Genomic DNA, 13324 nt, shown 5'->3' with positions numbered 1-13324 from the left:
GCTGTGAGATACAACTCGGACGAGGCCGGCTAGCAGACGAATCAAAATAATTACATGTAGCATTCCCGCTGGTGCGTCCAAGGACGCAAAAAAAAAAAAACCGCCTCCCCTTTTTTGGCCAAGGCATGCAGGCGGGCATGCAATGTGACTGTTCATCCCTTGCGTCTGGATTAAACTTAATCGCGATGGCTGCTGCTGTGCTGCCCTGCGAGCAAAAAGCCACAAGGTGCTAGACTGCCGTAGCTCTGGCCTAAGGGCCTAGCACCCGTAGGCGCGCGCCGTCGGGGCCTTGTTGAAGAGCTAATCCGTATAGCTTCAGGGCCACCCCCCTGTAAACCGCTCCGAGCGTCCAAGGCCTCCAGGGCACTGCCGGAGCGTCGCAAGCCGCTGAAATCTCCCGCTTAGTCCCTTGACTCGGGCGGCTCCTCCCCACGACGAGCCTCTCTTGCCCATCAAATCGCTTTAGGCTGCTCCCTAGGGCCTCTCTCCCCCAACTTTGCCCGACTCGGACAGGCTCCGGCATGTGCTCCTCCCGACGTGCGGCCACTGCATAAAACTCCAAACATACATACATACCTGACTCTGGGTACGCTTCCATCGACAATCCCGAACCAGCTTCCCGCTGTCGTCTCTTCGCCCTGCAGCCCTGTGCCCGCCATGATCTGAGAGGCGTCGGGCACAACGTCGCTTAACCGCCCTTCCGGTTCATGCACAATATGCTCCTCTGGTCTCCAACTCGGATCCAATCGACTCGACGTCGACTTCATCGAAAGCTGCCCCGCTAGAGACTGCGGCGGCCTCCCGCGGATCAATCGTCTGCCCAGATATCGAAGCTATAGCAGCGTCAATTATCGAGTGCTGCTGCGCGAGAGCACGTGTCTGCGAGATTGAAAGGATACTGGGACCCTGTGGACGGTTTTTCTCGTTCATCATTACATTGGGTGCTCGGCTCGCCAGACCTAAGCGGCTGGTCTCACAACATATTATACCGCCTACCGACTGTCCAGAGACGATACATTTGTTGCAACCTTTTTATCCCCCTAACTACATAAAAATACAACTTCAACCGTCAACATGGCGAACAACAACAGCAAGTATCGCCCTATGAGCATCGACGCCATGCTTGACATGGAGCGGCAGGAGGTCCTCGCTCTGCTAGAGGGCAACAAGGAAGCCCAATCTGCTAGAGGCGGGCGGTCAGATTCTCCCTACGCGTCGCGTTCTCCTGTTCGCAGTATGGTCGATATTGCAGAGGATGAGATTCCGCTGAGCAACGCCACGTCTTCTTCCAACAGACCTGCGCCGGCCTCTCAGGGCCCTGTGAGGAGCATGCTCGACGTTAAGGCGCCGCCTTCTCCGCAGTTGGTCCGCAGCATGCTCGATGTTAGTGGCTCTGTGCCGGACTCTCCCAGACGAGCTGGGCGCAATTCAACTCCAAGCTCTCCTCTACTGACGTCTAGTGACCCTACCTTGAGGCAGTCGCCAACTTCAGGCTTGACGCCCCGGAGTAGATCTGATGCTGGGCTGCTTTCCGATCCTGGACGGGGCCCACGAAGCAGCCTGATGTCCAACTATCAATTTTCTAGTATACTGTCGCATAGCTCAGGTCCTCAGCCATCAGTGAGGTGGTCGTCTTCGAGAAACAGCAAAGGTAACAAGCGAGATAGTGTAGGATCCCTAGGCCCTGAGGGCGCGCTTCCTACGGATAGGGGCCGGTCTCCGCTTGGAGCCTCTCGATTTTTCGGCGGGTCTAAATCTTCCCAAAATCGCCGCTGGAATAGTAGGTCTCAATCTCCGGCGACGTTTGCTCCATCAGCTCCATCACAACTGCCCCCCGGCAAGGCTCTTACGAAAGATGGCCAAGTGATGGATCTCAACAGTGCCTATAGAAAACTGTCAGATGCGAATCTCATGCATTCCAGCGGAAGCCTGGCGCAACTGCCGATGCGGAAGAAACACGGAGAGGCTGGAGAGGGCAGGCTGGTCAAGGATTATGTCGGACCGGATGGCGAACAACTCGATTCTAGTGAAGAAGAGGAAGAAGAGTCATCCGACGACGAAGACCGAGGGCGTAAGAAGTCACCTCGGTCGTTGATACACGATGCAGGGACCAATGGCGGGGAGACGCCGGCCAGTGGCTCGCAGCCTGGAGGGCGGCAGGCCTTGAGCTTGCTTGCGGCGGCGGAACAAGAACGTAAGCGAATTGAGACTTTGGCCTCGTGTGCGAGCAGCCAGGAAGAGAGAATCAGATGGGGGAAAATGCTGACTTTCTTGATTAGGCTCGCAGGTAGCTTCCCAACAGCCTCAGTATCAGTACCGGTCCCTGATTGCGGAGCCTGAGATCAAAGTAACAAGTGCAGCCGGAGAGACTGCAAAGCCGTCAAAGGCCAATAAGGGCGTCCATCCGGCCACCAGCTATGACCAGGGCCCGATGTCGCGGGCGCCGTCTATGAAGGACTCAGATGACGAAGCTGACATTGACGATATCAAGAGGGCCCAGAATTTATCGTTTACAATGACCAACATACTGGAAACGCCAGAGGCGCATCGTGCAATTCGTATCATCTACCGCGGAGATTACAATAGGATTATCCAAGCAGCTGAAGAAGAGAATCACAGGCTCCGGAAATATCTGGTGGCTACGGACCTCAGTGACGAATCAACTCATGCTCTCGAATGGGCAATCGGTACAGTCCTTCGAGATGGTGATACTCTGGTCGCGATTTATTGCATCGATGAAGAGACAGGCATAACGACGGGTGAGGGATCTGTGGTTCCTGATGAATCAAAGGCGATGAAAGAGCAAGCGGCCGCCATCAACATGATGGCAAATGCAAAAGCAGCACCGGCGCAGATGAACCTGGTATCAGAGTTTAAGCGGAGCTCGGCTTTCTATCTACGAGGCACTGGTTCCAATATAGGTACCCCCAGAGGCACCCCCAGAGGCACGCCAAGGGGCACACCAACCGGGTCGCCAGCGCCGCTGTATCGTGGCGATCGCTTCAAGGCCGAGCAGGAGCGTAACCGCGCTGTGCAGGAGATTACAGATAGGGTTCTCCGTCTCCTCAGGAAAACTAGGCTTCAGGTGAGGGTCATTGTGGAAGTCTTGCACTGCAAGAATCCACGACACCTCGTCACAGAGGTGATTGACCTCGTCAACCCCACACTGGTTGTGATTGGGAGCCGGGGCCGAAGTGCGCTCAAGGGGTATGTGTCCTGCTTGAGCTTTATTTCGAGAAGAGGAGGGTTCGCTAACCATAGACTTAGTGTCATTCTGGGATCATTCTCTAATTATCTGGTTACCAAAAGTTCGGTACCTGTGATGGTGGCACGCAAGAAGCTGCGGAAACAATCCAAGTATAAGCGAACGCCGGTGAAGCAGGTGAACAACATTAGCAACCCAACGGCCAGAAGCTTGGCCAACGCCAAAGTCGACTAGAAGCTAGTCAAGTTTTGAAAGGTTTCTTGGGACGTGCTACACAAACATTTTTTGGCTCCTGGCTATCCGGGCCCTGATGCAAGAGAATGCGGACATCGTGCGCAGCGGTTATCACTGCTTTATTATTATTTTCATTTATCCCACGCCCCCTCCCCCTCCCCTCCTCTTCGATATGTATGTACTGAGGATCTCTGACCAGGGGTGTGAGAGAGCCAACCACAAGTTCCGCTCAGTGACCACGGGGGACAAGCGCAAGCTACTATTGTATTGAACTAGATCAGTTGAAGCGATGATTTCAGCGGTAGCGGAGCCTAGGCGCGAGATGGAGTTGCTAGCTTTTCTTCTTTCGTTTATTTCATTCTTACTCGTTTTGGTCTTGTTTTGGGGGGGGGACGAGGAGAGAAGCTTGAGCTGCTCTTGTATCTTTCTCTTTCTGTACCCCACGGAGTAACGCGTTTCATAGGTATCTATATGTGGAATTGCTGGAAGATGACGAAAACAAGCAATGAAAACTACAAACTGAGAACGGGCGTCTTTTTTTAGTCTTTTGACGCTTCTTCTCTCACCTGGTATGCGTCATTATACGCACGTGTGTTGAATATCCGCTCCATCTCCCAACCAGCCTAGCGAGTATTCCCGTATTACTGCCCTGCTGCCCTTTGCCTCGCCTTGTAGAGCAGACCTTGTGAGCGGATTAGGGAACGGTGAGAGGTGAAGTGTTCGTTCATGTGACTGGATTTTTAGTCCATGAGGGTCCGGCCGTGTGGGGCGAAAAAGCGGCAGGACCAGGACGCTCTCTTCTTCTTGTCATGTCCGGATGGTGGTGCTATGTATGTACAAGTTAAGGTATCTGCGAAAGTATGGAGTACCTGCTAGGTAGATCGATGGAGCATCCCGTCCGACGTACTCCATACTTGTGCTGTATGTATGTACAAGGTTGCGAGAAGCGGGAGGCAATCTATGGCCATACCAGATGGGAAGAGGATTCAAAGGGTCCGCACCCAATTTGGGCTGACGGGACGGGGTGCTGAGGATCGTGGTGTTGGTGTCTTACAACGCCAAAAGCTTAGATTTCGGCACGAAGCCTTACCAGCAGTTTGTTGGTAGTATCAGCACCCAAAATAGATATACCTATGTTTGACCCTTTTCGTGTCTTATTCCGGACCCGTTGGTTTCTTGTTTTCTGAAGCAGAGACTGAATAAGAGGAATGTCATCGAAGGAGGGGGGGTGGCGTGTCTATTTTCTACAAGATAGAAGTGAAAAATAAGAAACGATACAAAAACGGGAGAGAGAGAGAAAACAATGGGGCGATGCGGCAAGCAAAAACCACACAGAATGCAAAGTGCATGCATAAGAAGGAAAAGAAAGGGCCAAAGACGGGTGCAGGGAGGGGTGGCGAAGCTGATGGGAGAGAAAGACAAGAGAGACAAGAGAAAGAGAAGCCCACTAATTGCGGGGTGATAAGATAACGGGAGCAGCCTAGTGGCTGGACGAAAAAAGGTCGCCGGCGGGAAGGGAGACGAGCCGCCACCAGCCGAGGGGCTTTTTTGACAAGATGCCTAGAAGCGATTATTGAGCAAAAGATGTTTACTGACTTCGACTGGCTTTTTCACAGAGTGTAGATAAAGAGAGTATACTGCGAATGCTGCTGCCGGCACTGCCATGCACGTACACAGACAGATACAACAACCTGGATAGACTGCGGGTTGCTGGTCTGGTCGAGGGGCGGATTGACAGCAAGGACAAGCATCCACCGACAGCGCCAAGTGGGGGTTCCACGTCTATCTACCAGCTAGCTGGACGATGAAGGGAGGATGAAGATGGAGGGAGGGGGAGGGGAAAGGGAAACGAGGGCAAGACAGATAGCCACAGGGATCCCCCAGAGATGGTGGCAGACAGCGACGAAGCAGCAGGACGGGACAAGAGGCGGCCAGAGGAGGGAGGGGGGGTGGCCTGTTCGGATGCTCTTTGGCTCTCTCTCGTCTGAAACGGCCGATGGAGATGTGAGCAGCACGTCTGATTGGCCACGAGGGCCGGTCCAGCCTCTCACGATGAAGCTCCCACCGCAGCACGGTCAGCGTCTGGCAAAGTGGGAAAAGAGAAAGTGGCCGCTTGCCGGGGCCGGCGCCAGTCTTCCAGTCACGGCTGCAGCTGGGGGAGAGGGAGGTCCGCAGCGTTGGGAGACAAAGACAGACAGGTCGGGAGTTGGGTATGAAGGTGTTGCAGTGCCGAGCGCTGGCAGATTGACATGAGGAGAGGGGAAAGAGAATGGATGAAGGATTTATAATTTCTTTTTCATTCTTCTATAAAACGACTGGAAGAGGAAGAAACAAAAGAAAACAAAAAGAATCTACAGCAGGATCGAGCAGGAAGCGAGGAACAAGAACCGAGTCCGATCGATACATCATCGCTCCCGCATTGATCGCTGCGCTGCCGCCAGGGTTCATCCTCGCCCGCCGCATTGACGCCTCGCTGTCTTCTCCATTCTCTCGCTCTCCCTGCCGAGCGGGCCTCTAACACTATTTAGCTCGAGCTTGCAAGAGCCCCGTCCGGGTCTTTCTGCTCGAGGTTCTGGGACCGTGGCTCGACCCTTTTTCCGCATCCTCCCTGGAAGTACGACTAGGTGGCAGCTAACCTGACCGACCAGCCAGCCAGGCCGCACCAAAGTACTGCATACTCCCAACATACATCCGTCCATCTGCTCCATACCACCCACTGCCGGGGTCTGGACAAGTTACATACAGGCCAAGGCAGGCCAGGGCCGACTACCGACCGACACACCTCTGCTTAGCCCCATCCCGCTGGACCTTGCCGTCCGCCTCCAAACTCTCCCATGTATTCGCTGGTAACGGTGAATCAGCAGGTCTCCCTGATCAGCGTCACTGTCACTCCCAGCACCTTTTTCGTTGCCCTGATTATTGTCCTCATCTTCGTCAGCCTCTACGTCCCCAAGCTGCCCAACTTGACCCTTCCACGAATTCCCATACCGCGCTTCCTCACCGCAATCTCAGGCGACGACAAGACGCTCCCTCCATTGCCGCCGTCGCCCGTTGCGCCCATCTCGCCCATCTCGCCCGACCGACAGCTTGTATTGCGCGACCAGTCGCTTACGCTCTTCCGCCGCGAAAAGAAGGATTCTCACCGGGACAGAGACAGAGACCACGACCGCCACAGGAAAGAACCAAGAGATCGCTACAGAGACAGAGACTACGCCTACCGAGAGAGGGATCACTACACCAACGACATCGACCATGGACGATCCCCAAGAAAGGCTCGACGCCTCTTTGCGGGATTTCGAGACTCCAGCAAGCCCGACATCTACGACGAGGAACTCATCTATTCTCCCCAGCGAACCGGCGATGGAGGACGATCTCCTGGCGGACCTGGACGTCGCGTCCGTCGGCTCTTATTCCCCTCCAGCGTGGCGGAGACTCGCCAACGGTAGTCGAAGCAACGGCTTCTGGAGGCCGCCGTCGCATGATGCGCTCAGCGCAATGTCGCCGATGCGCCTGGCCATGCGCAACACCCCCTACAGCGAGCGCGACGACGACGACGACACCGACGACGACCTAGACCTCGAGGACAACCAAAACGACATTTTGCAGCGGGCGATTCGCACAAGGCTTCCCACCGGCAGCATGAGCCCGGACAAGGTGAGGAGTCGCAGTCCCGACGGAAATCGCAGCAACACCTTGCGCTTCGAGGCACCAACCCCGCCCGTCCTGGAGAGGATACTGGAGTCGCCGCCACCGACAGATAACTGTGAGTTGCCTTAATTGCTGCCTGCTTCTGCCTGGGCGCGCTGCCATCCTCGTCGCTTCATTGGACATTGGCGACTGACATATCCCCTCTTTTTCCCTTGTTTAGATATCCGTTTCGCTGTGCGCGCCGAGGTTCAGCAGCGTACCGAACCAATTGAAACCGCCATTGCCTTCATCCGCAAACGCTACTCCGCTCTCACCGCATCATGGACGACCACCCTATGCAGCGTTCTGCTCGCCCTCTGTGGTGTCTCACTCTTCAAGACGCTCATCCAAGAGCCTGCGCCGCGGCCCGTCGGCGATCTCGTCAAAGTCGCGGGCATCGCGCGCTCGTTTGAGCCGCTCATATACTATTCGGAGCATGCCATCACGCAGGTGCATGACTTGCAAGCTACAAGCGTGGCTGTCTGGGACCTCGGAGAGACAGTGCGAACCAGCGGTATGCGAGACGCTTCGCTCATCGTCGCCGATCTGGATGCTCTAAGCGGCTCAATGAAGACGCTTGCAACCGAAATGACCAAGTTTTTCGCCGTTGTTGACGGCGACATTGACGGGTAAGTGATGAAATACACATGTTCCATCCAGCCTTCCATTTGTGACATCATCCGTTCTCCCATCTGTTCCATCTCTTGTGTCGATTGAGTCTTCCCTCTCTCCCGTCTTTTGTGTGTCTGTGTGTGTGACCCTGGTGTGTCGAGAGAAGCAAACAGCAAAGTTGACATGGGCGTTTGCGCCTTGTTGTACAACAGCATCCTCAATGTCATGGATTGGGCCAAGATGCATCTCAACCGCCTCCAGAGCGCTCCCTCTCCTTCCTCTCTCTCCTCCGCGTACGATAATATCCACAATATGCTTTCTGAGGCCCATGTCCTCGAAGACGCCTCTGGCGCTCCTACGCCGCTCGGCACGATTACTACGTACGTCTTTGGACTAAGCAACCCGCAGCGCGAGCAACGAATGGTCCAGCTACTGTTCAACGAATTCCTATCGATCCTCGAGGAAAGTGTTCGAGAGGAGCTTCGCTATAGCATGAACCTCTACGGTCTCTTCAACAGCATCGATCAGCACTTTCTCAACCTGGCGCGAACCGTCGCGCGCGAGACGTCCGCCCAAGAAGAACTCCACAGCGACATGCTGGCCAGCCTGTGGGTGCGCATCCTCGGGACGCGCGCCGCCGAGCTGCGCAAGTTTGAGCAGAACCGCATTCTGCTGCGCGACGTGCGGGAGAAGACGGTGCGCAACAAGGGCATCCTAGTTACGCATCACAGCAAGCTGCTGTCCTTGCAGACGTCGCTGGAGGGCTTGCGCACCAAGCTCATCTCCCCGCTCGTGCGTGGCACCAATGCCACCATCTTGACGCTCGAGGACCAGATTGACAGCTTGTCGGGCGTGAGGGACCATCTTGCCGAGATTCGACGCCAGCAGAAGGGCAAGGTTATGGAGACGCTTTACGCCAGCGTGCCAAGTAAGCAATTGCCGCAGAGAAATCTAGCGCTTGACGATGGCAGGAGTGATGTCTTCCGAGAGTCATGATCTTTGCCTTCGTTGCTCTCCATCTCTCTCCATAATTCTTTCTATTAGACAAAGGCGCGCTCCGCAATCTCTTACTCCCTTGTATTCTTTCTTCTCCTTTTTTCTTCCAAGAGGCGTCAAATCATTCTACTCGGGTATAAACAAAAAACTGTTAGTCCCGGTATTATTATCCTTTTCTCCCTGTTTTTTCCTCCTTTCATTATCAAGGCGCAAAACAAATGTCTTTTTTTTTTGTGGCTCACTGCCAAAGAGAAAAAACCAGCATGTGTTATTCAAACCGGATTTCGATTTGATCTTTCAACTTGAATTGCTTTTGTTCTTTTTTTAGTTATTGCTTCTTCTCTATCGGTTTAATGGCACAAATGCATGGTCAAAGGAGAGAAGGGGAAATGTCTTGAACCAAACTTGGAAAGAAGAAAAAAGGGGGCACTTATTCGGCGCTTGCGAAATTCCATCTTTGGAACGGTAAGGTACTGTGCTTCTTATTCTTTTCTATTTTTTCTCGTTGGGAATAAAGAGGGAGTGAGGATGCACGGCAACTAGTGAAAAGGCTTTGAGAAAACAAACACGGATTCCAAGTTTTTCACATGGATATTTTGTTCTCTCTCCCTCTTTTCTCTCCTTTTCTACCTATCTTGCTTTCTTTCATATCTTCAGCATTGTTCTTGCTCTCTTTTTCATACTTGTCCTCATATCTTCAGCATTGTTCTTGCTCTCTTTTTCATACTTGTCTTTCTTGGGCGTTGGATACAACGGGCTTATCTCTTTGGCGTCTTCTCTCTTGCGTTATGGTACTCAGGCCAGCGGACTCGTTACTATTTTTATTTTTTCACAACTCTCCTTTGACTTTCCACTTATATTTTCCTTCCTTTTCAAATCTCCTCTTCTCTCTCACATCTTGTAGTATATTTCTTAAAAATGTACTCGGCATGTGTGGTTATATCCTGTGTATCTTATCAATGTAACTGGGCAGCGTTCGGTCAACGGCGGTCTTTGTTTTTCTCATAAAGGAAAAGGGCGTTTTTGATCATCTTGTTTTGGGTGCAAAGGGAGGTAAACTTTCCTTCAAATGAGAAAGTGACAGCCTTGGTTGGGCGCTGGGCTTCGGTTGGGTATGTAATTACTACCTCCTAGGTTTGGCAGTGTCAATTTATAGCAGCTATTTCATTTACAGTCAGATTTATCTTGTATACTTCACGGTTTCCAATCAAATGTCTCTGTCAGTAAAGAGAAGACACAGTTCACTCACTCACTCATCGCACTATCATGTCACGTATTGTATGCACAAAAAGTTTTAAGAACATGTTATCTATTAGAAAATTCCCTAAAATCCTATCCGATTTCAAGCCTCTGCATCCGTACTTTTTGCCAGTGAAAGTGGACCATGTTCATGGGGGTATAGCCCAGAGGCAGCCTTCATAAAACCTGCAACCCGCAACGCCATCCCAGTGAGCCTGAATTTTTTCCGGTGACGATGTTTCTTTTTCGTCCCAGCCTAGGCGAGGCGACATCTCGCATCCGAAAATACCACCTCCCAAACCACTCAACTTTTGTTCATCCTTGAGAAAAATATAGCAAATAAGTCTATCCTTACATGATGCAATAGACGTAGGCAAACGTGGCATATCATATTGCATCTCACGTATCATCCAGTGTCATGCGAGTCCCATCTCTCGCCGTAGTCAAATATTTTTTAAACGACAAAGGAAAAAGATATTGCGTGTCAAAAAGGGGGGAATTAGGCTTTGTTTAAGCCTTGGTTTCCTCCTCCTTCTTCTCAGGGGCAGGACCCTGAGACTTGACGTACTCATCGTAGACGGCCAGCGCCTCGTCAACCTTGGCCTTCAAAGCAGCCTCGTCCTCAATACTAAGAAGAAGAAAAAAGGTTAGTCGCTATAAATGACAAGCAGGACATTAAGATAACTTAGATAACTTACAGGTTGACAAGCTCAGAGTTGTCCATCTCCAGCAGCATACCGGTGATCTTGCCAGCAAGCTCAGAGTTGATGGCCTGGATCTTGGGGAAGATCAGTTCACCAAGTATCTGCTTCTGCTGGGCAGGCTGAGCCGCAGCAAGCTGAGACTGGAGCATAGAGGGAGCATTGGCGGTGTTGGTGTTGGCAGCGTTGTCGCGAGGAGCTTGGTTGTTGAAGTTGCCGTTGCGGCCAGCGTTGTTGTTGCGTCCCATACCCTGGCGGTTGTTAGGGGGGTAGCCGGGCATTCCACCCTGAACGTTGGGGGGCATGCCGGCGATGTTGCCACGGCCGCCCTGAGGAGCGCCACCACGGCCGCCAGAAAGAGCAGCCTGCTGAGCCTGCTGCATAGCAGCCATGAACTGAGGAGTTCCAGGCTGGCCAAACTGAGGAGGGAACTGACCGGGGAGACCGTACATGTTGGGGGGCATTCCCTGGGGAACGTTACGGCCACCCTGCTGAGGGTATCCAGGGAACTGGCCAGGACGGCCACCCTGAGGAAGAGGCATTCCAGGCTGGGGGAAAGGCATACCACGGCCACCCTGGGGGATGAAGCCTGGCTGCTGGCCAGGAGCATAGAAAACGGGGGGCTGCATGAACTGCTGCGGCATACCAGCTGCCGCGGCGGCCTGCTGCATTCGCAATTGGTTGCGAGCCTGGATGCTAGCCTCAAGCTGGCTCTTGCGAACGTCCTTGCGCTGGGCAAGAGCAACGTAGAGAGGTTTGTTGTTGATCATTCGCTGGTTCATCTCGGCAACGGCCTTGGTGGCATCGTCGGGGTTGCTAAAGCAGACGAAGCCGAAACCCTTGCTCTTACCAAGCTTCTTGTCGCCCTTCTTCTCAGCCTTCTTCTCGGCGTTCTCAGCCGACTCGGCCTCGTTCTCGGGCTCCTTCTTGTTCTCCTTGTCCTTCTCCTGGTCCTTGACCTCCTCCTCGCCCTCCTGAAGACTGTCTCTCATGACCTTGGCAGAGGTGATGGGGCCGAATTCGGAGAACATCTGGCGGAGCTTCTCGTCATCAACATCGTCATCGAGGTTCTTGATGTAGAGGTTGACACCCTGGTACTTGCTGGCCTTCTCAAGGCGCGCAGCCTCATAAGACTTTCGCAGTTCCTCTTCACGCTCATGCTTCTTCTGGGCACGGCCAACGTAGAGCTCCTGGCCACGGAAATCATTTCCGTTCAGCTCGTCAACAGCCTTGTAAGCAGCTTCGTGAGTGGTGAAGTTAACAAATCCAAATCCACGAGATTTGCCCTCCTGGTCACGGGCCAGAGAAGAGGAGGTGACATCACCGTACTTCTCAAACAGCTCACGGAAGTCGTTGTCGGTGACGTCGGGGCTGATGTTCTTCACGTAAACGTTGGTGAAGTTGGCCTTCATTTCTTCGAACTTGCTCTGGCGGTCCTTCTTGGGGATGTGGTAGCCGACGTAAACCTTCTTCTCGTTGAGCAACATGCCGTTGACGTGCTTGATAGCCTGAGCAGCAGCCTCGTCAGTCTCGTAGTGAACGAAACCATAGCCCTTGGAGGCGCCGGTCTCATCCTGGGCAACCTTGCAGCTGAGAATGTTGCCAAAGGCAGCAAAGGTATCGTGGAGAGCCTTGTTATCAATAGCAACGTCCAAGTTCTTGATGAACACGTTGCCCTGGCCGGTCTTGCGCAGAGCAGGGTCACGCTGGGACCACATGATACGGCAAGGACGGCCCTTGATGGGAGTGTAGTTGAGCTCCTCCAGAGCCTTCTCACCATCAGGGGTAGAGTTGTAGTTGACGTAGGCGTAGCCCAGAGAGCGGCGGGTGACAGCGTCACGGCAGACACGGATGGAAGCCACGGCGCCAATCTGAGAGAAGAGCTCGAAGAGCATGGCCTCGGTGACGGAGGGGTCGAGCTCTCCGACGTAGAGCGAGGCAGAGTTCTGAGGGTGGGGGGCGGCAGTGGGGGTAGGAGCAGAGGCATCCTCAGCACCAGCGCTCACACCAGTGTCGACGGCAGGAGCCTTGACATCGCCGCTGCCATTGAGGGATGTGTTGTTGAGGTCGTTGGCGAGCTGGTCAACAGCGCCCGAGGTGGTGTTAGTGGCCATTGCGACGGTTGACTAAATCACGGGTATCGAACAAGACTGCAGAAAAACAACAAGGTCAGCAACCGAAAGACATGAAGGAGACATCATATCCGCGATGGATGGCGGCCATGATACTTGGCGTCGGCAGCACTCACTGATTCAGAAAAGGAGAATGAGAAGATGAGTAGTGCTCGGCGAGTCAGAATGAACAATCTGCAGGCAGAGACTTGGTAATAGAGGCAACTTGGGGTGAGTTGTCTCGGATTTGATTTTTTTGTTTTTTTGCGGTGACCGTTGTCGACGACGTCGCGCGGGACTTGAAGGTGGGTGGGTAGGGTTTTTTGGGGTTTTTCAATTTTTTTTGGTTTTCTTGATTGAAGAAAAGAGCAAGAACAGAGATCAAGTACGAAGACCGTACCTCTGAACTATCTCGGTTTTATGGGTTTTGGGTTGTTTGGATAAGGTTGGACGTTGTGTGGAGGAAGAAAAAAAAGAGAATTTTCAAAGCCGCTTCACATTTTTTTTTCCCTGGGCTGCTAAACCTGTCTAGCGGTGGA

At 53.1% G+C, this 13324-nt stretch overlaps 3 protein-coding genes across 3 annotated transcripts; 2 read left to right on the top strand and 1 right to left on the bottom strand.

The window, feature by feature from the left end:
• Positions 1 to 1074: 1074 nt before the first annotated feature.
• On the top strand, positions 1075 to 3439 carry TGAM01_v202517 (hypothetical protein; the record flags this gene model as incomplete). The annotated part of the gene is made up of 3 exons (XM_018810461.1): positions 1075 to 2194; positions 2280 to 3207; positions 3268 to 3439. 3 exons carry the CDS (start codon positions 1075 to 1077, stop codon positions 3437 to 3439), a joined length of 2220 nt encoding a protein of 739 aa, XP_018656313.1.
• A 2052-nt stretch (positions 3440 to 5491) lies between these two features.
• On the top strand, positions 5492 to 8734 carry TGAM01_v202516 (hypothetical protein; the record flags this gene model as incomplete). Its single annotated transcript, XM_018810462.1, has 6 exons — positions 5492 to 5649; positions 6088 to 6253; positions 6304 to 6881; positions 6931 to 7202; positions 7308 to 7755; positions 7951 to 8734. The coding sequence occupies 6 exons, from the start codon at positions 5492 to 5494 to the stop codon at positions 8732 to 8734; spliced, it is 2406 nt and encodes an 801-aa protein (XP_018656314.1).
• A 1749-nt stretch (positions 8735 to 10483) lies between these two features.
• On the bottom strand, positions 10484 to 12788 carry TGAM01_v202515 (hypothetical protein; the record flags this gene model as incomplete). The annotated part of the gene is made up of 2 exons (XM_018810463.1): positions 10484 to 10601; positions 10672 to 12788. The coding sequence occupies 2 exons, from the start codon at positions 12786 to 12788 to the stop codon at positions 10484 to 10486; spliced, it is 2235 nt and encodes a 744-aa protein (XP_018656315.1).
• Between the last annotated feature and the right edge of the window lie 536 nt (positions 12789 to 13324).

The sequence above is a fragment of the Trichoderma gamsii genome (assembly GCF_001481775.2).
Source record: "Trichoderma gamsii strain T6085 chromosome Unknown Scaffold_6.2, whole genome shotgun sequence".
Classification (NCBI taxonomy): Eukaryota; Fungi; Ascomycota; class Sordariomycetes; order Hypocreales; family Hypocreaceae; genus Trichoderma; species Trichoderma gamsii.
This window is presented reverse-complemented; position numbering and strand designations above follow the sequence as displayed.